At 35.6% G+C, this 20,923-nt stretch overlaps 1 protein-coding gene across 2 annotated transcripts; it reads right to left on the bottom strand.

Annotated features, from left to right (window-relative positions):
- Positions 1 to 875: 875 nt before the first annotated feature.
- LOC136224591 (vacuolar fusion protein MON1 homolog) lies at positions 876 to 19,332 on the bottom strand. 2 transcript variants are annotated; one of them, XM_066012964.1, is made up of 17 exons: positions 18,514 to 19,332; positions 18,076 to 18,155; positions 17,909 to 17,980; positions 17,766 to 17,805; positions 17,412 to 17,513; positions 17,163 to 17,284; positions 16,180 to 16,312; positions 14,846 to 14,937; positions 12,995 to 13,076; positions 12,781 to 12,845; positions 10,268 to 10,570; positions 10,086 to 10,177; positions 9,486 to 9,550; positions 8,582 to 8,790; positions 8,340 to 8,482; positions 6,276 to 6,558; positions 876 to 6,182 (listed from the first exon to the last, which is right to left on the bottom strand). In XM_066012964.1, exons 1-14 carry the CDS (start codon positions 19,039 to 19,041, stop codon positions 8,695 to 8,697), a joined length of 1,872 nt encoding a protein of 623 aa, XP_065869036.1. In that variant the 5' UTR covers positions 19,042 to 19,332; the 3' UTR covers positions 876 to 6,182; positions 6,276 to 6,558; positions 8,340 to 8,482; positions 8,582 to 8,694. The 2 variants fall into 2 exon arrangements, with proteins under 2 accessions (XP_065869036.1, XP_065869035.1); XM_066012963.1 differs by lacking the exons at positions 876 to 6,182; positions 6,276 to 6,558 and having other exon boundaries at positions 7,930 to 8,482.
- Between the last annotated feature and the right edge of the window lie 1,591 nt (positions 19,333 to 20,923).

Genomic DNA, 20,923 nt, shown 5'->3' on the forward strand with positions numbered 1-20,923 from the left:
ACGCACATGCCATCTCTTCTGTCAAATATGACAATTTAATGATTTTGTGTGCAGAAGGTCTGAATAAGCCAACTATAGATGTGTGATATGTTTTTATAGCCAACTATAAGTGTGTGATATGTTATTTTAAAAATTCAGGATGTGAATAGGCAAAACTTGTCAAGTTTAAGGGTATAAATGCATTAAGCCTTGTTTCATCCATAAGAAAAATAATACATCTCGATATAAATAATTAAAAAATTACAATCCAAAAGTATAGTAGAGAAACTTGAATCTGCATCTTCAATACCATAAATCGTCATAGAGTAATAGTGCGCAGTGCTTGAAACTATTTTTGACACAACGACAAGAAACAAATTGTTACCTAGAATCGATTTCATAGTTTTTTTCCTTAAGGAATGACTTTATGATCTTTTAATGAGTCAGATCTATGTGATGATAGATAAAAACTCTACCATTTTTATATTAAAAAAACATGATAATGCTCATATAAGAAGACATACCACAACCGTCTATAAAGGGAGAAATAACAAAAAGAACTACAACTAAAGGGATGTTTTGATTACTGCTTTTCATGCTCTTGTTTACCTTTTCATTTCAAAAGTGATAATTTTATGTGTTTGGTTAGAGAGCTGTTGTTTTATACCTGAAAAGTAACATTTTACAAAAACAGAGAATCCTGGTTTTTGGAAAATCAGCATTTTCCAACAGAAAACCGTAACAGCAAACAACAACAATAAACAGTGGGTAAAAAAACAAGCCCTAAATAAGAAACTACCAAATATATCATATTAGATCAATCAAAAATTTATTTAATAAAAAAACAAAGCAAAGCAAAGAAGATGTTTATCTTCTGCTTAAAAATATATAAAAAAAAAATACAAAACCCGAATGAATAAGATAAAAGTTTTTTTTATATGTAGTTTATTTTTTTCTAATAAATAGCATTTTGATTCTAATAAGTGTTATGCATTTGTATTTGTTTATTTATAATTATTCAAATATTCACCGCTCTCAAATTATTTATTACCACCCCCTCTTTTACCATTTCACCCTTCTCATTATTTTTCATCCAAAACCCCAAATCCTCTCTCCCCATTTCTCTCCCGGGCAAAAAAAACGAATTTTATGAAGATAGAACCGAGATTTCCCGAACATTATGATTTCGAACACGAGGTATTATTACGATCCTAAATTAAAAAAAAACGTTTCTCATATTTTTTTTTATTTTTGTTTTCTTTGAATTGTGCTTGAACGGGCGGCGCATGCTGTCTGTTCCGTAGGCCGAACGGATGAACCACTCGTCCGGCCTATGGAACGGGCAGCGTGCGCCGCCCGTTCCACCTATGGTGGAATGGGTGGCCTGCCCATTTAGGCATAATTGGGGCTGAAACACCCCCCGGACATAATTATTTGTATTTTTTGACATTTTATTAACACATGTTATGCATTTTTGGCATATTCAGGAACCGCATAGAAGATTGGAATCCCGTTAGCATTGATTACAATTCCCGTTTCATAACGGACACCGTTTTCCTTTCGTGTGAAGATGTTGTTGATTGGGCAAAACAGGTAGCTATCCAGAATGGGTTTGAGATTATAATATCTTCGCACAAACATGGGGGAAAGCAGAAGCTGTTGAGATGTTCACAGGGTGAACGCTATATAGGTGTTGTGAGAACTGGTGAAAAGACTTTAATAAGAAAAAGTAAAACTAAAGCGTGCAGATGTAAATTTCAGATTAAAGCCTATTGATAGCTCCCATTTATATAGGGCTTTTAGGATCATTGTAGCTTGATTTTGCTTCATTTACGTTTAATTTTAGTATCATTTTGTTATCTTTTAGTTAAAATCAGTAATTTTCATTCTTTATGGTATTTTCTGTGTTTTCAGGTGTTTTTAGGCCTATTTGAGCATTCCCAAACCAGATCCGAGTCTTTTGGAGCAATTCCGGATAATTCAGGGACCGTCGGAGCACTTTTGGGATTTGTTAGGGACCATTAGAGCAGATTTCGGAAACCCGGAGACCAAAAACGAAGAAAACCGGAATCTTTGCCCCATCTGGACGCCTGTCTCGTCGAGATAGGCACTGTCTCGACGAGACAGGCACTCGTCTCGACGAGACATTCTATGTCTCGAAGAGACGAGGCGGGAGAGGCGTAAAAACTCTTCTCCCCTACTGGAATGTCGAATTTTAAGCCTTGGAATACCTAATTTAGCGCGGGAAAGGACTTTTGTACCCCTAGAGACCTAGGTGTTCTGCCTATGTCTATAAATAGGCAGCTTAACTCAGTTCTTCGGGAGATTAGTCAGTTTTTGCTTTTCTCATAGCTACTTTAAACACATTTAAGCTTTAGATTTCAGTTTAGTTCGTAGTTAGATTTTATTCTTTGAAGAACAGCTCAAATGGTGGAGGATCGACCTACATTATTTATACTCTAATCAGACAACGAGTTTTAGAAATTCTTTCTCATTCCCTTTATCTTTATTTACATTTAATCAAAGTATGCCTTCGTTTATTCTCTTTTGCATTATTATTGAGATTGGTTTGTCTATGAGCTAATCCCCATCCAATCTAGGATGGGGATGAAATTGGTTGAATGATTATGTATGTTTAGGGTTTAGGGTTTAATGTATTCACTTTTGATTCGATCAAATTATGCATGCTTAATGCCTAGATGATGTTAGGAACATGATTTATGCTAGAATGAGAATTGATAATGATCAACTAGCTTGTTTAATGTAAATAATGTGCTTAATGCCTGTGACCCTAACTTAGATAGGATTATAGATAGATGAAATCCTGACCACAGAATCGTCTATACTGAATCTGTATTAACCTGACTTCGCTAAAGACCACTAGGAATGAGGCTTTGTGAGTGGGCTACGGCTTTCGTCTTATTTGTTAAAAGACCTAATGCTTTGCATGACCTAGGGTATATGCCTAATCAAGCCGTCACCGGAATGCATGTTGTCACGGACACATCCTTTTAGGCGGGCCGTGACAATGTGAATAGGATAGACGAATACTGATCACATTTGTCTTTCACTTAGGACAATTACCTTCAATCATTAGTTGAGCTTAAACCTGAACCCCTTTGAACCCATACTTAGGAATTAACCAATGAATTCCCCATTCTATGTTGTAACTACCATTAATCACAATCCACTCTGCGGCTCGTTCTGTTTACTGCTTTCTTTAGTTTAGTTGTTTATTTTTCTAGTTTTCAACCCAATTGCTTTTCAACCTTGCAAAATAGATAGATTTACCAATTGAAGATACTAATCAGGATAATAGTCTTTGTGGTTCGATCTTGTGTTTAAGCACTATATTACTTATTGCGATAGGATACACTTGTCCTATTAATTGCTATATATTTTACGAGCATCACCTATCAACATGCAGACCTTTCTGGTTGGGGGATACATACTAAGGCTGGCTCAACTGGAAAGCACAATTATACATTATGTGTGTATCCAGAGGGAAGTCAGCAGATGAGCGGACTCAGTACCGCATCTAAAATAATTGTGCGTGATATGAGTTCGGCTCAAGCAAAGCCCTGTGCTATTTTAGCAGCAATTAAAGAAAAACATCCAGCAGACAATCCAATAATTAAACACGTCTATAATTACAAGGAAAAGTTGAGGAAGGATGGGTGCGAAGGTAGAGACTTGGCTAGTCAATTCTACCATATTGCTGTGGAGAACAAGTATGTCCATTACACACAGGTTGATCCTGATTCTCGTGTGATAACGCATGTGTTTATGGCACATCCAGACTCAGTTGATATGTCCAGGACTTACCACTGGTACATCGGCATTGATTCAACGTACAAAACAAACAAGTACAAAATGTCGTTTGTTGAAATTGTGGGGATGACTCCATGCAATAACAACTTCAAGATAGCGTATGTGATAATTAAAGATGAGACTGAAGGGAGCTATCGTTGGGTTTTGCAGAGGCTGAGGATTTTGATTGGGTTTGATCTTAACCCGACAGTTATTGTTAGTGATATGAAGTTGGGGTTGTTGAAGCCGATCCAAGAGGGTTTTCCACATTCAGCACACTTGTTATGCACTTGGCATATAAATAAGGATGTGGAAGATCGGGTGTACATAATTTTGGGAGATAAGGGACATGCCACTAAATTCAAGAATGGAAAATGAAGAAAATAATACAATCTTTAACCATTGAGGAGTACGAGACAAATCTGAGCAAGATGAAGGATGGGATGAGTAGGTACCAAAATCTTATCTCATACGTTGAGGAGACGTGGTTGGTGCATAAGGAGAAGTTCGTTGTTGCTTGGACGAAGGATTTCCTATATTTTAGCAACACAACTTCTTGTCGAGTGGAGAGCGAACATGCGAGTCTAAAGCAATGGCTCAATACCGCCACTGGCTCCCTCGATAAGGTATGGCAGAAGGTTCACAAGCAGATTGAATCCCAAGCAACTAATATCAGGTATTTGCAATTTGTTCTAATAATGTAGTTAAGGAATTTGCATTCATGAATGTATCATTTCACTAACTAATAGTATGTTTGTCTTCTTCTCAGGTACATGCTTGAGCAGTCCAGGCTTCGTAAAGGAGTCATGTACTCTGGATTCCCATTTAACTATCTGGTCTTCAATGTCTCTCACCACTGCATGCAGTTGCTCAATGAAGAGTTAGAGCGCATAAGAGGTTTGAGCCATGAAGTCCACGTGCTTTGTGGTTGTGTATTGAGAACCTCTCATCAGATACCATGTGCATGTAAGCTCAATCAAGCTTGTGATCTTAAGCAAATGATCAGTATTGAGAGGGTTCATGTGTTCTGGAGAACACTTTTAATTAATTATGGTCACACTGATGAAAATGCAGGGTGTAATGATCAGACGGAGGATCAGAGATACTTTCAGTCCTTAGTGGACCAGGCCTCTAAAGGCGACCTAGCCCTTATGCGTAATATTTCAATGCTTATACATGATCAACTACACCTTGATCAAGCTCACTACATTGAACCCGATGTAAAAATTCACGTTCGAGGACGGCCTAAGGCGAGCAAATCCACCAAACGTATGCCAAGTGCTTGGGAGTACAATGACACTCGTCGTGGACGTGCTCGTTCTACTAGTTCATTTAGGAGTCGTGGTAGAAGAAGCTCTTCATCATCGGTCCATAATGTTGCCTCATCAGGTAATGTTTATTTGATAAACCCAACTTGTTTTTGTAAATGTTTTGCAACCTCTAGTTCATTTACACTAAACATAAGTGCTGCGAGATTTACAATATCTTACTTCACTTAATGCAGATGGAAATACGTTTGACGGTTGTGATTTCGTACATTCAGATAAAATAGTCGGACAACCCGTGATCTGCCCGACATCTCCTCTGCTAGCAATACCTAGATGAGGCCTGAAGCACGGGAAGTACTCATAAATCCATGCCTGAAGCAGTATCAGAAAACCCGTGATCTGCTCGTCATCTCTTCTACTAGCAATAACTAGATGATGGTATAAATATGCCAGTGCAGCCGATCCCCACGAGAGTCTAACGGCTCCAGCTGCCGAGTCCTGCACCTCCAGTAGGCAGGAAGGTCGGATGCTGTCACCACTCTTGTCTACGAACAAAGTGGAACCGAGCATCAGCCACGTCCAAGCGGTAGCCTGGGTATCGGGAATTCGATCTCTCTACAATACTCCATGACGGAAGCCGCTCGTATACTGCCAGAAAAGTAGTGATCGACCAACAACTCTACCCGAGTCATCCCAAATAAGTCCATCACGCAAGACTGAAGCTCGTCCGTATTCGCCTCAACAGTCACCATAGCCCCATCTACGGGGATGCGCAAAATCTCCCACGCATCATGCATCAGAATGCTCATCTCACCGAACGGCAAGTGAAATGATGACGTGCCTGGCTGCCACCGCTCTGCAAAAGCCGTGATCAGAGGGCCAACCCAGATGACTCCATACACGACTGAATCTCCCTAGAAGCACTACTGTATCATAACCCCAGCCTCCCGCAATGGCCTGATCTGGTATGACACCTAAGGATGCCCCTATCCTGCCCGCCCCAGATAGCACATGCAATATGTCCCAGAAAGCTCGGGATCACAGCAGCATCAAATGGACCCCTAGGGACCGGGGCCTTCACAATCCAGACATCCTCTGCAGCACTCCTCGAGCGCTTGCTGCTACCTGAAATTACAGTAAACGAATTACAGAATATTCTTATATTTCCTACTAAGCACGAGTAAATCACATAATTATAAGCACATTTAAATTTCTTACCAGAAGACGACCCTGCTACAGCAGAAAATCGTCCGTCTCGACCCCTCGTCACTAGGCCAGGAGGTACTGGGATAGTATCAGCACTAGGAGGAGGCATAGAGTCATCTCTGTCCATCTCTACATCATCCGCCACCTCCTGACGTCCAACACGCTCGTCCTGTGCAACATGTGCCCTCTGGGCATCCGCCATCAACCTCTGCTCCGTCCGCATCCTCCGAGCAGAGGCAGTAGCAACACGTGAGGATGTATGCCTATGTCCAGAACGCGCCTCGGCAATATCATCCTGTAAATTATCAAAAAAAGCAATTAAATACATTTTTTATTTATTATAGTCAATTTCACGTTTTTCGGATTTTTTACTATGTCGGATCTGCCAACGGGCAGCGCGAATAATTTTTTTTAAAAAAAAATTGAAAAATGGGCCGTTTTTGGCCTGGACAGGTGACTCACACCACCCGGCCCAGGCCAAAACGGTTGCGGCGCACCAGTCGACCCGCCGCAACCGTTTGGACCTACGGCCAAACGGACGTGGCATTCGTTTGGCCGTAGGGCCAAATGTGTGGGCCACCATGTTCCACCATTAGGTGGAACGGGTGCGCCGTGTGTTCCACCTTATGGTGGAACGCACGACGATCCCGTTGTCACCTAGGTGGAACGTGTAGTTCATGCGTTCTGCCTATGATGGCAACGGGAGGCGCATCCGTTTAGGTCAAAATTAACGAGTTCCGCCTTCGATTTCGGAGGCGGAACTCGTGATTTCGTTCAATTTTTTTAAAAAAAAAACTTACCAACACCTTCATGAAGCCATTTCCCTTTCTTTACTTTGGTGCCATGTCGTTTTAGGTCGGGTTTTTAAAAATCCTAAAAAGCTAGAGAGGATTTGAGAGATTTTGAATTTTTAGTTTGACAATGTGAGAAGGGAAAAATGTCAAAAAGGGACGGTGATAAGCAATTTATAAATAGCAGTTCACTATTTTAATGGCGAATAATGACAACTACCAATTGTAAGTCAAATCAAACTCTGATGATTTGAGATGTCCATCATCCTCAATGTCTCTAAAAGTCGGTTTAATATATGAAATACGGTTAGATAGAGCCTTTCCTCTAATAATAAACCAAACCAAGAAACTGAAAATATTAATAGTATGCAATTCCTCAATACTTTTAAAATGTTGAACATAAAAAAATCAAATGACCCACTTTGTTTTGATGTATCAAAAAGAAGTTTGTCAATGGTTTTATAACATTGTGGGCTACATACACTACCTGCATCCATTTCAAAGAAGCAAATATACTTTCAAGGAGGAAAAAATCATACATTTGAAAGGAACAAATAGAGGTTTGAGTGTATTTTTTGATAGGTTAAATCTTTAATATTTCATTTCAACTCATTAAAAATCAAACTCTAGATCGTTTTTTCAATCACATTAAACCCCGATGAATAGAAAAAACAATTTTGAACATAAAACTTAATGAATAGAAAAAACAACTTTGAACATAAAACTTGGTTAACACGTTTTTTTTTTCATTTTATCACAGTTTTTATGCATAGTATGACTATAAAAAGAATCTGCATAACCTAATTACAAACTTTAAAAAATACAATTTAAATACATAAAAAAAAATGAGTCATTTTTTAAAATTGAATTAGATAGGCAAGTATGAATTCAGTGTTACCAGAAATTAAATTATCATAGATGTGTTAAAAAACACTGAAATTATCCCCATAATGGAGATGCAAGGAGCTCTCCACATAACAATTTAGCTTTGAAATTATAGGCACTAATAATTTGATTTCAATTAAAAGATAATAATACACCATGGATATTGGGTTTCATCTTCAGTTTTCCACATGATAAAACTTGACTGACAATGACATGGGGTTTTAATCCCAGAAAGATAGAAAAATAGGTTTCGATTCGCAAAATCGCAGAAAAGATAGGTTTTGGTCCAGAAAAGATGCCGAATCGTAGAAACGGAAAGGTCCCTTAAAGTACTGGGATACAACAAAATATAGTGAAGTTTTCTTTTTAAAGAATAAAATAAAATAACACTTCATTTTACCAGTATAAGTATTAAGGGTTGGTCCGAGTGGTAAGGCGTTGAACCTCTGCTTGACAGGTTTGAGGTTCGATTCCCCACTCCGTCAAAATTTAGCTCTTATTGGTAGGTAATCTGTAAATTCCACTGTAAACCCTCATCGAGGTCTGCGGGAAACCAGGACCCAATTAATAAACTCAAATTATGATACTACAAAAATGTAAAATTCATCCAACTTCAGTCCTTATGGAGGAAAGAATACATACAGTGGAAAAATCCCATAATCAAAAAGTTTTCGTCTCCCGAAGTCCTCTTCTATGCTGGAAAACAAGACTAGTGGAGAGAACTGCAGTGTTGTATGATAAATATGGTTGGGATATCACCATGAAAAAGGGCTTGCTCCCAGCAAAAAAATCTCATTTTCGACGTCTTTCACCCATTGGCAAACCCTGTTGCAGGTCTTTATTGCCAAAGCCTGAAAATACAATTCAAACAAAAAGCTCAATACGATATATATTCCAATGATTGACTAAACTCTATGGATTATATGGTCTTAAAATAGATAAAAACTGATAAAATTACTTCCAAGCTAATACAAACAGTGGAAAACTTCAGATCACACCAACAATCTCTTGCTATATCTTTTATGTTATGCATTCACATTTTTCCACGAGTCATCCACATGAAACTTTTGATTTTTAGTACAAAAAGGTGTGCAAATACATACAAGAATAACTCAAATAATATGAATATTAGGATTTATCCACACCAAACAACGATGCCCTAAGGAATATAAAGATGCAAGTTGAGAAAAAGTTAAAATTGTATGGTGAATTTATTTTTTTAGAAAAATGAACATATTTCATCAAAATTTTCATATGCTGATTTTAGAATTACAATTACTATTTATAATATATACACAAAATTTAGTTGGATGACTTAGTATAAATTGGAACTAATATGCTATTGAAATTCAGAAAACTTATGATTGAATGATAAGTTCACAAATATTAAAACTTTGCATACATATTAAAGGACTTACCTTCAGAACTTCAAATAATTATAAAAAAAAAAAAAAAACTTCAAATAATAGCTATGATGCTTAATTTTATTTTCATAGTAGTAGTATGTCCTAAAATAGTCAAAAATCAGTAGAAAAATGAGTAGAACCTTGTCTGCAAGTGGATCAAATGCTGCATAAAGTTCGAAATCTGGGGTGACCCAACAGAGTAGAACTGTTACAAAAGGGAAACAAAAATATTCAACTAAATATGCCATTATTCAACTAGAAAAAAAGTTTCAGATAGCACAAAATCAGTCTATTGAACGAAACATATCATCAATATGCAAATTCGATTTGTGAAAAATATTTATCATGGCACAAATATTCGGTCAAATTTCAAACACAAAGCACTAGAGCCTTCTGTAAGTATCCTAGAGTATATGGCTACTAGCAAATAAGGAAAAATGGGGGGAAAAAACAAGGCAAAGTGAAGGAAAGACAATGTACAGTGTTACTATGAAGACGTATCCAGCTTAGGGTACAGTAAAATAAGTAATATGTTATATATTCCAAAACAATATCCATTCTTCTCTTCCAGAACAAACTAATCTTTAGTTTTCAACTCATGACATAAAAAAATGTGAAGAAAACACAAAAGTAGGGCTATTTAGGAATTATTAAGATGGTGTACGTAAATATATATTCTAATATATTTAGCATATGAGCTATAACTAATAAAAGAAGTAATAAAACAGAACTCAGTTTACCATAATTCTCATCTCTTCTATACTGGGTTTTGTGGGGCCCATTTCCTTTATCATGCATGGAAGCATAAAGTTTCTGGTAAGCCCTATACAATCTGCAGAACCAATACAATAAAGACAGAAAGATCACTTCAAGTGGGCAACTCAAAAATTATGTGAGATAAGTGATACAGAAATAGTGTTACCGTTTCTGTTGTTGTGAACTGTTAATTGGTGAAGAAAACTCAGAAGATACATACTGATCCAGATATATACTGCGGTATATAAAATGCCAAAGTCCAGCAGGACCACCAATGCCAACATGAGATTCTCTAAATCTTTCAGGGGACTCAGTTTGTACTCTGTGTTGCCCTAAATGCGGAGAAGCAGTTCCAGCACGAGGTAATGGATCACCAGGCAGATCCTCAACACGCATCCCTCCTTCTAGCATGGATCTCTGAACTTCACTAAGAACATTCGACTTGAGAAGAACCGTTTCAATACGAAGTCTGGCATGACAAAGGGAGAAAAAAGGAAACAAAAATACTGTTTACTCCATAATATTCCAAGATGTTTTTTCAAATTTTTGGTTTATACTTAGTAGTATAGTTGTCAAATCGAGATTCGAAATCCTCATTTTGTGAATCGTGACTCGAACTGTAAGATTCAGTTAAAATTCATAATATTATAAAAGATAGAATATTTACCATGTTGAACTCAAAATATTAGTCTAGAAATGCAATTTTAATGTATAAAAAAAAAACCCATATTAACCAAATACGTAAAACTCAAATCCAATGCAAATGCAATCCTAATAAAACTAATTCCACAAGGATTCTGTTTAATAATCGTAGAGATGAAGAGCTTGAATTTCTGACTCTGTTTTTTTGCCTTGTTTTGATAAGATGGAATGGAGCTAGTTTGAGTTGATAACTTAATAAATAACAACCGGACTAGAGGAGAGTGTAGTTAGTGTTGTTTAAGTTTTTGATGAATGGTGATGAAGATCCGGCTCGAAATAAAGTTGAATCGAATTCGAATCAGGAATCGTAAGATTCTGTTATAATTTAGATTCGCCTATAGATTCAGCTCGAAAGAAAGCTGAAACGAATCGAATTGTAAGATTCGAATCAAGAATCGTAAGATTCTAACAACAGTACGTAGTAGTACCCTGTTACTATGTTCCTGGATACCATCAGAAAAAATGTTCAAACAAACTGTATAAAATTCAAAACAACAGCATGGTTTAATATTCGACACTTATGGGACAATAATATTTTAAGGTAAAATTTTGCACTGTTATTAGAATCTTAAGGTTCGAACAATTTGATTCAATTCAGCTATATTTCGAGACGAATCTATAGGGCGAATCTAAATTATAACAGAAGCTTAGCTCTATTTCAAGCCGGATCCTCATCATCGTTCATCAAAAACTTCAACAACACTAACTACTAAACTGACTGTCCTCTAGTACGATTGTTATTATCAAGTTATCAACTTAAATTAGTTCTATTTCATCATTATCAAGTTGACAACAAGGCAAAAAAAAAAAACAGAGTCAGAAACTGAAACTCTCCATCTCCACTAAGTTATTAAATAGTGTCCGATTTGTCAATTAGTTTTATTAGGATTATATTTGCATTAGATTTCAATTTTAAGTAATTGGTTGATATGATTTTTTTTTTTTTTCACATTAAAATTGCTAGACTAATATTTGATAATAATTTGAGTTCAACATGGTAAATATTTTATTTTTCTATAGTATTGTGAATTTGAACCGAACCTTACAATTCGATTCAATTCAGGAGTCACGATTCACAAAATGTGGATTTCGATTCACGATTTGACAACTATGAGATTTTGACATTAAAAAAAGAAATGAGTTTTTCTTTATGTTGTAAGCTTCTTTTGTTGTCACTTGCAATTCTCTAACAGCACCCAAAGACAGTAAAACAGAGAAAACCACAATGTATGGTGATACAAAGTACCCACCATAGAATGCCTTTTTGCAGTTTTCCTTAAAATGAAATGCTGAGAATTAAGTTTAATAACTTTAACTAGTCTCTATGCAGTATGCAGACAAAACGATCATAAATAACAAGACTGAGTGGCACTAACAAGATTATAACTTCCTATCTTAAATAAAATGATTTACCATTAACGTTCACAAAATGCCCTCCACAGCTTAGACATGATAAATGTTAAAATTGAATAATTAAATACTTACTCCTATTCTATTATGATAGAACCAAAAATCTTATTTCATCATATCTTCTACATTATGATGATAATAAGAAGTCTATGAATTAGCAATTTACTGAAGAAGAAAAATGATTTTGTAATGGAAGCACTATTATTTTTTTTATTTTTTATTTTTTGATACTTAGGGAACTTATTGAATAGCATGATGCTCACTATTTCTAATTTATTTAGGCCTGCTTTTGTACTTTGATAAATGTGGATAACATTTTGCTCAATATATTGTATACTCCTGCTGTTCATATCACATAGACATAGGTTTGAGACCTTGATTGAAAATTCAAAAGACCTCAAGTAGTGATACAGATTTTTTTGCAGATCTCTCCACCAATTTCAAGATATAAGTAGTGTAATTTTCTTTCTCCGTTCTTCTCTAGGTCCAAACAGAAAAATTTTATAACCCTCCACTCTCATAGTCTAAAGTCAACTAATGTGCAAACTTACAATCAAGTTAATTTACCTGCAATCCTTGAGATGATAAAAGGCATCTGAACTAGTCGTAAGCAGCATTAAGTATGTGTCAACCTGCCCAATTTAAATTGTAAACGTCATTTAATTTCCAATGGCACGGAGATGATAACCGAAGGCATTCCTATATATATATATATATATATATATATATATAAATTGGTTGAATATGACCTAGAAGAGTTTTGATATCAAATGTAACTCACATCAAGAAAATGAACATAAGCATATAGAAATGCCATGGGATTATATCTTGGCAGGCAGATTGGTGAGAAAGATTCAGATGTCCTGCATAAAGGGAAAAGAACATATAAGGCAATATTCAGAGGTACTCACCACCACCACATATTAATTGTGAAACTAACCACTCATTTGTCTAAAGCAAGTATAACGAAGACAAAGATAAAAGAAAGAAAAAAATTGTCAACCACCAAACAAAAGGGAAAATTGGTTCTCTACCTGATAAATTCTTATGTCAACTTTATCCACCATGGAGTATTGACCAGTCAATAAAATTACAACATATTGCTATACTTATGGAAAGAACTTAATTGGAGTTAACACTGATAAGAATTTTTAGAAAGTTTTTATCAAATCAGAAGGAGGTTGAGATATGCAGCTTCTTTTTTGTTTACTGTTGTCAATTTTGCCTACAGGATTATGTTGATGTTAAGAGTGATTATGAGTCCATAACCATTGAACTAACCCATTGTACGTGTCACATATTAATATGAATTGAGCTTTTAACTATTAGCTTAAACTTTTAGTTTTATTGGTTCCATGACATGGTACCAGAGCTTCTTTGACCAAGTGAGCAAGGGTTAGATTCCTAGCAACCTCATTTGTTGATTTATTTTCAATACATGGTAAGATGGGCCTGTGTTATTCACGCTTCAAGCCCAATTGCATCTGCGTAGTGGGGTGTGTCAGATATTAATATGTATTGGGACTTTAACTATCAGCTTAAGCTTTTAGTTCAATTGGTTCAATTAATATAGGTCTAATATTCACCATTAAATTAGAGACACATCTAGTGTCTAACAAGAACAACAGTAGTAGTAATAATAATAATAATAATAATAATAGGGTTAAGGTGCAAAAATACCACTAAGTTTTTGGGTCAGGAGCAATTTTACCCCTCACGTTGCAAGCCAAGAGCAATTTTTCGGTCATCAATCTTGTCATCTATACTTCACACGTGCGTCATTTTATAAGTAACAAATCACAAACATATATTGGGATGTGGAAAAAAAAAATTACATTGACTTTTGTACGAATTAGACAAAAAAATTCAAAAAATTCATCGAATTTATAAATATTAATCTCCAATTCAATTATTAAATTATAAAAAGCATGAAATCTTTTTTTTAGAACGAATTGATATACAATTGACGCAGAATAAGGAACAAAGATATTGTGTTGTATAATAGTGTCTGAAATCGACCCAAATTATCAACGTTACGGGTAAAATTGCTCTTGGCTACCAACGTTAGAAGTAAAATTGCACAATTTTAGACGTTAGGGGTAAAATTGCTCCTGACCCAAAACGTTAGGGGTATTTTTACACCTTAACCAATAATAATAATAATAAAAAGAACGCCCAGAATTTGAAGAGACATACACAAGTACAATGTTACAAACTTACAATGAAAAAATGCATTAACACAGAGCATAGGGGGGAAAATGAAGAAATAGAAGAGAAACAAGAAACACTGCAGACCATATGTTGTTTATTGCATGTTAGAAATTATTTATGATTAAGAATACTATGGTTTAGTATTTTATTGCATTTGATTTTACAACTTATCATTATTTATGTTTTAAATATTATCATTTATATTTTTATAAATTTTTTCCTTTTAGTACGCCTTGTGACACTAAGGCGCACCCCTTGTGTAAGGGGCGCACCATTGCCTTGCGCCAAGGCTCCAAGACCCCGTTGTGCTCTAGTGCGCCATACGGACCAATATGAAATATAACCTTACCAGCGTACTATACATTTACATTTTACATTAAAATGTTATCACAGTTAACATAACAAGATTAACTCCACTTACCTAAATGATTCCGATGACATGATAAAATTGGAAAGCAGCAGCATATCATCGGGATGAAGGGACGCTTTCTGAGCACCAACTAGACTAACAACCTGCAATTTGACTTCAGTCAAAAGATCTCTAGCCAGTGAGGTATTTCATGATCTTTTTTTTATTGAAAAAATCACTATCAAGAAGGGTACTGCTATACAACAACAACAACAACAACAAAGCCTTAGTCCCGAAATGATTCGGGGTCGGCTAACATGAACCATCATATAAAACCGTGAAAATCAAGTCGTGTCAGCGACACAGATTCGCTCCCTCCACTCCGTCCTATCCACTACCATATTTTCCTCAATTCCCAATAAACTCATATCACTCTCGATCACCCTCCTCCAAGTTTGCTTAGGTCTTCTCCTACCCCTCACCACTACATCCCTTTGCCACTCTTCGGTTCTCCTAACCGGCGCATCAAGCGCTCTACGTCTCACATGGCCAAACCACCTTAGTCGGTTTTCTCTCATTTTATTCTCAATAGATGTGACCCCTACTTTTGTCCTAATTATTTCATTACGCACCCGGTCCTTTCTCGTGTGACCACACATCCATCTCAACATACGCATCTCCGCCACCGACATCTTATGGATGTGGCAGTGTTTCACTGCCCAACACTCCGTACCATATAACAATGCTGGTCTAATTGCCGTCCGGTAGAATTTTCCCTTCAATCTATTAGGCATGCCGGGATCACAAAGGAAACCCGTAGCACTCTTCCACTTCGACCAACCAGCTTTAATCCTATGAGCAACATCTCCATCTACTTCTCCATCCGTTTGGATAATAGATCCTAAATACCGGAAGCAATCCGAGGCCTGAACAACTCTCCCATCTAGGATGATTGTCCCTGCCTCCCTACTCCTACGGTCGCTAAACTTACACTCCAAATATTCTGTCTTACTTCGACTCAACTTAAAGCCTCTAGATTCTAGAGTTTGCCTCCATAGTTCCAACTTCATCTCCACTCCTTCTTTCGTCTCCTCAACCAACACAATATCATCTGCAAATAGCATGCACCATGGTATACCATCTTGAAGTGAACTTGTTAGTTCATCCATAACGATGGCAAAAAGAAATGGGCTTAGTGCGGAACCTTGATGCACTCCAATCGTAATAGGAAACTCTTCAGTCTTCCCAACACTAGTACGTACACTCGTGCATACTCCCTCATACATGTCCTTTATGATGTCAATATATTTCCGCAAAATGCCTTTCCTTATCAAGGCCCACCAAAGTACTGCTATGTATAAAAGAAATGGAAAGAAGATCAGACTGGGAGAAAAGCATGTGCTTACTTTGTGTTTGCACATTAATATTGCAAAGAGTACACCTGAATCAGCAACATCTTGCAATATAGCACCTGCAGCTTGCCTTGTCGCATAAGCTAGGGGAAGACAAGTATATGCATGAAGAAATGTTGCCGGGTTCCTGAGGAAGTAAAACAAACTCCAACAATCACATTTACAATAGGGGCTGAACGACATGGATAGTGCACTAGGTTATCTTATAAACAGAAAAGAAAAATTAAAAATAAATAAATAAAAGGTGTCAGAGGCAGCTTAAAATATATTATAAAAAATTTCAAGAGTACAAAGTCTAACACATACGGATAAAAAGATAAAACAGAACAAATATCATGCTTCTAGTTTATCAAATAATAAAGCAACATCCTCAACCTGTAATGGAGGGGACAGTTCTATTGACGCCAAAGCTTCATAATTTCTCAACATAGTCCATAAAAATGAACAAATATAGCTATAGCTTTTATAATTCAAATTTTACGTTGTAATCAATATTATATTATTTATATCATCTACATAACAAAATATTCAGATCTTACTCTTCGATCTTCTAATTAGGTCCATTATTTTTGACATCATATGGATTGTTCATATGCACTTCACTGCAACAGAGACTGTCTTATTCTTAATTTGATTTGTTGCGGAATATTTTATAGCAACGATTCTACATTGCACATTGCATATAGCTCCCATGATCAGAAGCAGGGACTGTTTTATTATTTAGCTCCAGCAAAAGTAGGCACGTGAAATAGATCTTTCTATCAGTTCCTAAGTTATATCCACTTTTTCCATCTTCTATATTGTTCATTAAAGCTAAAGTCTGCAACACTAAATTTTTCCTTAATTTGGTATATATGCTCTGCACATTCCATTGGACAAAGCAATAAAAAGAAATCCCCCCTCAGAAGCAAGAATAATATGTTATAATTTAAGATCCAATAGAAGCAGTTATTTGAAATGGGAGAAGAGAAACAAACCAACTAAAGGAATGTATAAGAGATGAGAAGACAACATCTGTGCCACCAAGCAAGGGTGTCATATCAAACTTTGGATTCTTTTCAAAACATCGATTTACTGATTTTGTTAAAATGAGTATCATCTGCATAAAGATTGCAATAAATAATATATGAGAACAAATATACAAACAGTTAATCATTTTTATTCACCGAAAGAAGCAAGACGATAAACGAGTGCTTCAGATGCAGAGAGAGGGAACCTATGGCTACCTGACTGTAGAATAGCTCCAATTGCCCCCTTAATGATTCATATGGTTCTTCTGTGCAACTGATGCAAACTGAGTAAATTGGTCCTTTTACAAGAAAAACCACCTAAACAAGCAATAGTTTCAAACTTTAGGCATAATTTGGGTATACTGATATCTAAAGAATCTATTTAACAAACAAAAGAGAAACAGTAAGAGGCTGTTGAATTGTTTCACTGACTCAGTTACTTGTCGTAAGCATTAATTCATTACTACTAAGCTTTTTAATAATATTTCCCCAATAATCTAAGAGCATGAAATAGAACTTTTGATTTTGACACAATCCCCTAAAAAAGATCATAAGAATTTATAACCGGACCTGGTGCTTGCCTGCCCTAACTGATTTAACACGATCGCTCCTGAAAAACAGCAAGAAAACAAATTAAATCTCCTTGAATACCTTAAAAGGAAAATATCTTTCAATCTACATGTTTAAAAATAGAAGACTTCTTAAATATATACCCATTTTCAACGAAGGAAATGATGGCTTGCAAGGTTGCTGAAAATCCTGCTAGCTTGTACTCATCACCATATCTGGAATGCAAGAGATATCAAGGAAATAAGTTTTAACTCTCCTGTGCTGAGGCAAATAAAAGCTGGTTATTGTTCACATGGCATCTGAGGCAAACCTGGAATATATTGGTTTCCCAGAGTGACTCAATACAAAGAAATGCTTTTTCCTTTTCCTCCATGAGATGGAACCATCATCCTGCATTTCATTAATCAATATTGTACATTGAGCATAATCAGTATAGCAAGTGTATTACAGGCTAAAGCGTGAAAGTAAAACTTCAAATTATCAAACGGTCACCAGCCTGAGTTTTATCAGCTTTTAGAATGAACAAAGTTTAAAGTAATTTTGCCAGTTAATATGATGTCAATCTGTAATACACTGCAGAACAGAAAGGCCAATGCATTCCACAGCAAAAGTTCATGTATGTATACGCTAAGCATTCTACTGCAAACTAATATAAATGTCCTATTTTATCAAACCATAGCCAAATCCAGTAAAATGTAGGCAGAAGAAGGTTAAAAATCCTGTGCAAGTAGTTAAACAATAGCATTACCTCATTGACATGCCGTTTTCCAGGCACCCAGGCTACTTGCGAGTCCAAAGCGCCCTCGACGTGACCATCGTTCCTAATTTCCCGTATCTCATCTTCACTCAGGTCACCAATCCTCGAGCCACTACTGGCGCTACTAGTCCCTCTCTCGCCGGCATATCCACTACTGCTAGGGCTTGGAGGTCCGTCCACTTCCAGCTCCAAATTCTTCGTCCTCCACACAACACTACTGGCACCGTCACCATCGCCAAAACCCCTCGCATCACTTCCAGATTCTGTTGTCTCATCTTCAGAATTTCTCTCCTCGTGATTACCGTTGTCTTCTAGTGATCCATTAAAGGATGATTCCTGTTGCGGTCCCGCCAATGCTTCATCACTACGAACGATGTTATCGGATTCTCCAATTGGCTCCTCCGATGCTTCTAATTGAATGACGGGATTAGAATCTTCAATAGTTACCGATTCAAAATGACCTTCAAGAGGCTTAGGATTAGGGTTCGTATCATCGCCGGAACCAGAGGCGGTGGACATTGATGCAATCCGGCGGACAATTGAGGCTTAAGTTGGAGTTTTCTATGAGAATTAGTTTAGAAACGAAAAAACAGGTTTGAGGTGGATATTTGGTGAGATTGTTTGGCTTGTGGCAGTCTACCAGTCGTCGATGGTGGTTCAGACGGTGTGTGTGAGTTGATTCCTGGCAAAACAGAAGCTAATTCTCAAACCCACACGGCGTGTGACTTAACTCACTCGTCGTGTGGCCCGATCCATTTTAAGAGAAGAGGTTTTACATCATATGGTTTGTGACTTATGCCATACGGTGTGTGAGTTCTATGTTTTTGAACTTTCAAATAAATTTAATATATGCTTTTATTTGAATACAATTATAAATAAAATTTTCTTTTTATAGATCAATAAAAGTAAAATTGTTTCTCATGGTATATATTAGTGTACTTTAAGTATAAATAGTCATCCTCTTTTTTTTATTACATCTCTATTTGTTGTAATTTAAATTTAGAAAAATATAAAAATAAACTATATATTTTGGTTGGTTTGCAAAGGTATTCTTATGTTTTAAAAATTCGAAAATAAGAGTTTGTGCTTTGTATAATTTGTAAACTTAAGCATTTCATCAAAAATTCTTATTATGACTATTTATACTGAAAAAAGACTAATTTTATAAATTCCTTCCTATATAAGACATGACATTACAAATTAACTAAATCGCAGTTATTATTTGATAAAAAATTATAAATTCTTTAACAATAAATTTTTATTTCACAAAGTTTTTAAATCATTTACAAATCCATCAAATCACAACTATTTTATTTTTATAACTTACCTTTAAATCTATTAAAGTTTAGAATAACTTAAATGTTATATTACTAAATAGTAATAATATTTTATCACTATATATATATATATAAAAAGAAGAGATTCAGTGTGATAATTTTTTTTATGGTGAGACAAGTCTTATGGTGTAACAATAACCAATTTTGTAATTAAGTAGGGGAATGTGGCAAATTTGTAAATAAAAGAAAAAAAAAATTATTTTATTTTTTTCTTTAAAATGCATTTTTTCGACTTTTCCAACTTCGTTTTTCAAAAAATTTTATACTTTTGGACTCGTCTTAATTAAACGGTCATTTTAAGATCCCAGAAGCTTGGGTAAAAAAAATTCCGATGAGCGAAATCCGGCGATCTGCTTTTTCTGTGAGAAAAAATATTCAGAAAATTCTCAAAAAATGTAAAACATCATTTTGAGAAACTTTAATTCTTGACTCAAAATGAGATTCCTTACGGTTTAGTCCCAAATCAACGGAATCCGGCGATTAGATAAGGATTTTACGGTCAGAAATCCGAAAGTGCCCAGAAATTTCTCAAAAAATTCCAGAAAATGTAAAACATTATTCGAAGAACTTTAATTCTTGAGTTGAAGTATGATTTCTTACGGTTTAGTCCCAATAAAACTTGTTCTTTAATTTTATCCATTTTACATGCTTCAACAATTTATTGGGTCAAAACCGTAAGGAATCTCATTTTGAGCCAAAAATTAAAGTTTCTTAAAAATGATGTTTTACATCTTTTGAAATTTTTTGATAATTTTCAGGGCACTTTTTGGTCCTACCTGTCAGCACTATGTGTTGGAATATTTTGTTGGAACAATATAACAATTCTGTTAGAACAATATAAGTATTCTGTTAGAACAATATAACTATTCTGTTGGAACAATCGGTACACAGATTTATTCTGTTGGAATAATATAAGAATTAGAATTATTTTCTAAATAATATAACTAATATAAATTTGAAGATACTATATTAAATACTAAAAAATAAAAATGAAATTGAAAATTATAGATAATAAAATTGATTTGGAACAATTGGTAAGCTGATTTATTATGTTGGAACAATAC

The sequence above is a fragment of the Euphorbia lathyris genome, chromosome 3 (assembly GCF_963576675.1).
Source record: "Euphorbia lathyris chromosome 3, ddEupLath1.1, whole genome shotgun sequence".
Classification (NCBI taxonomy): Eukaryota; Viridiplantae; Streptophyta; class Magnoliopsida; order Malpighiales; family Euphorbiaceae; genus Euphorbia; species Euphorbia lathyris.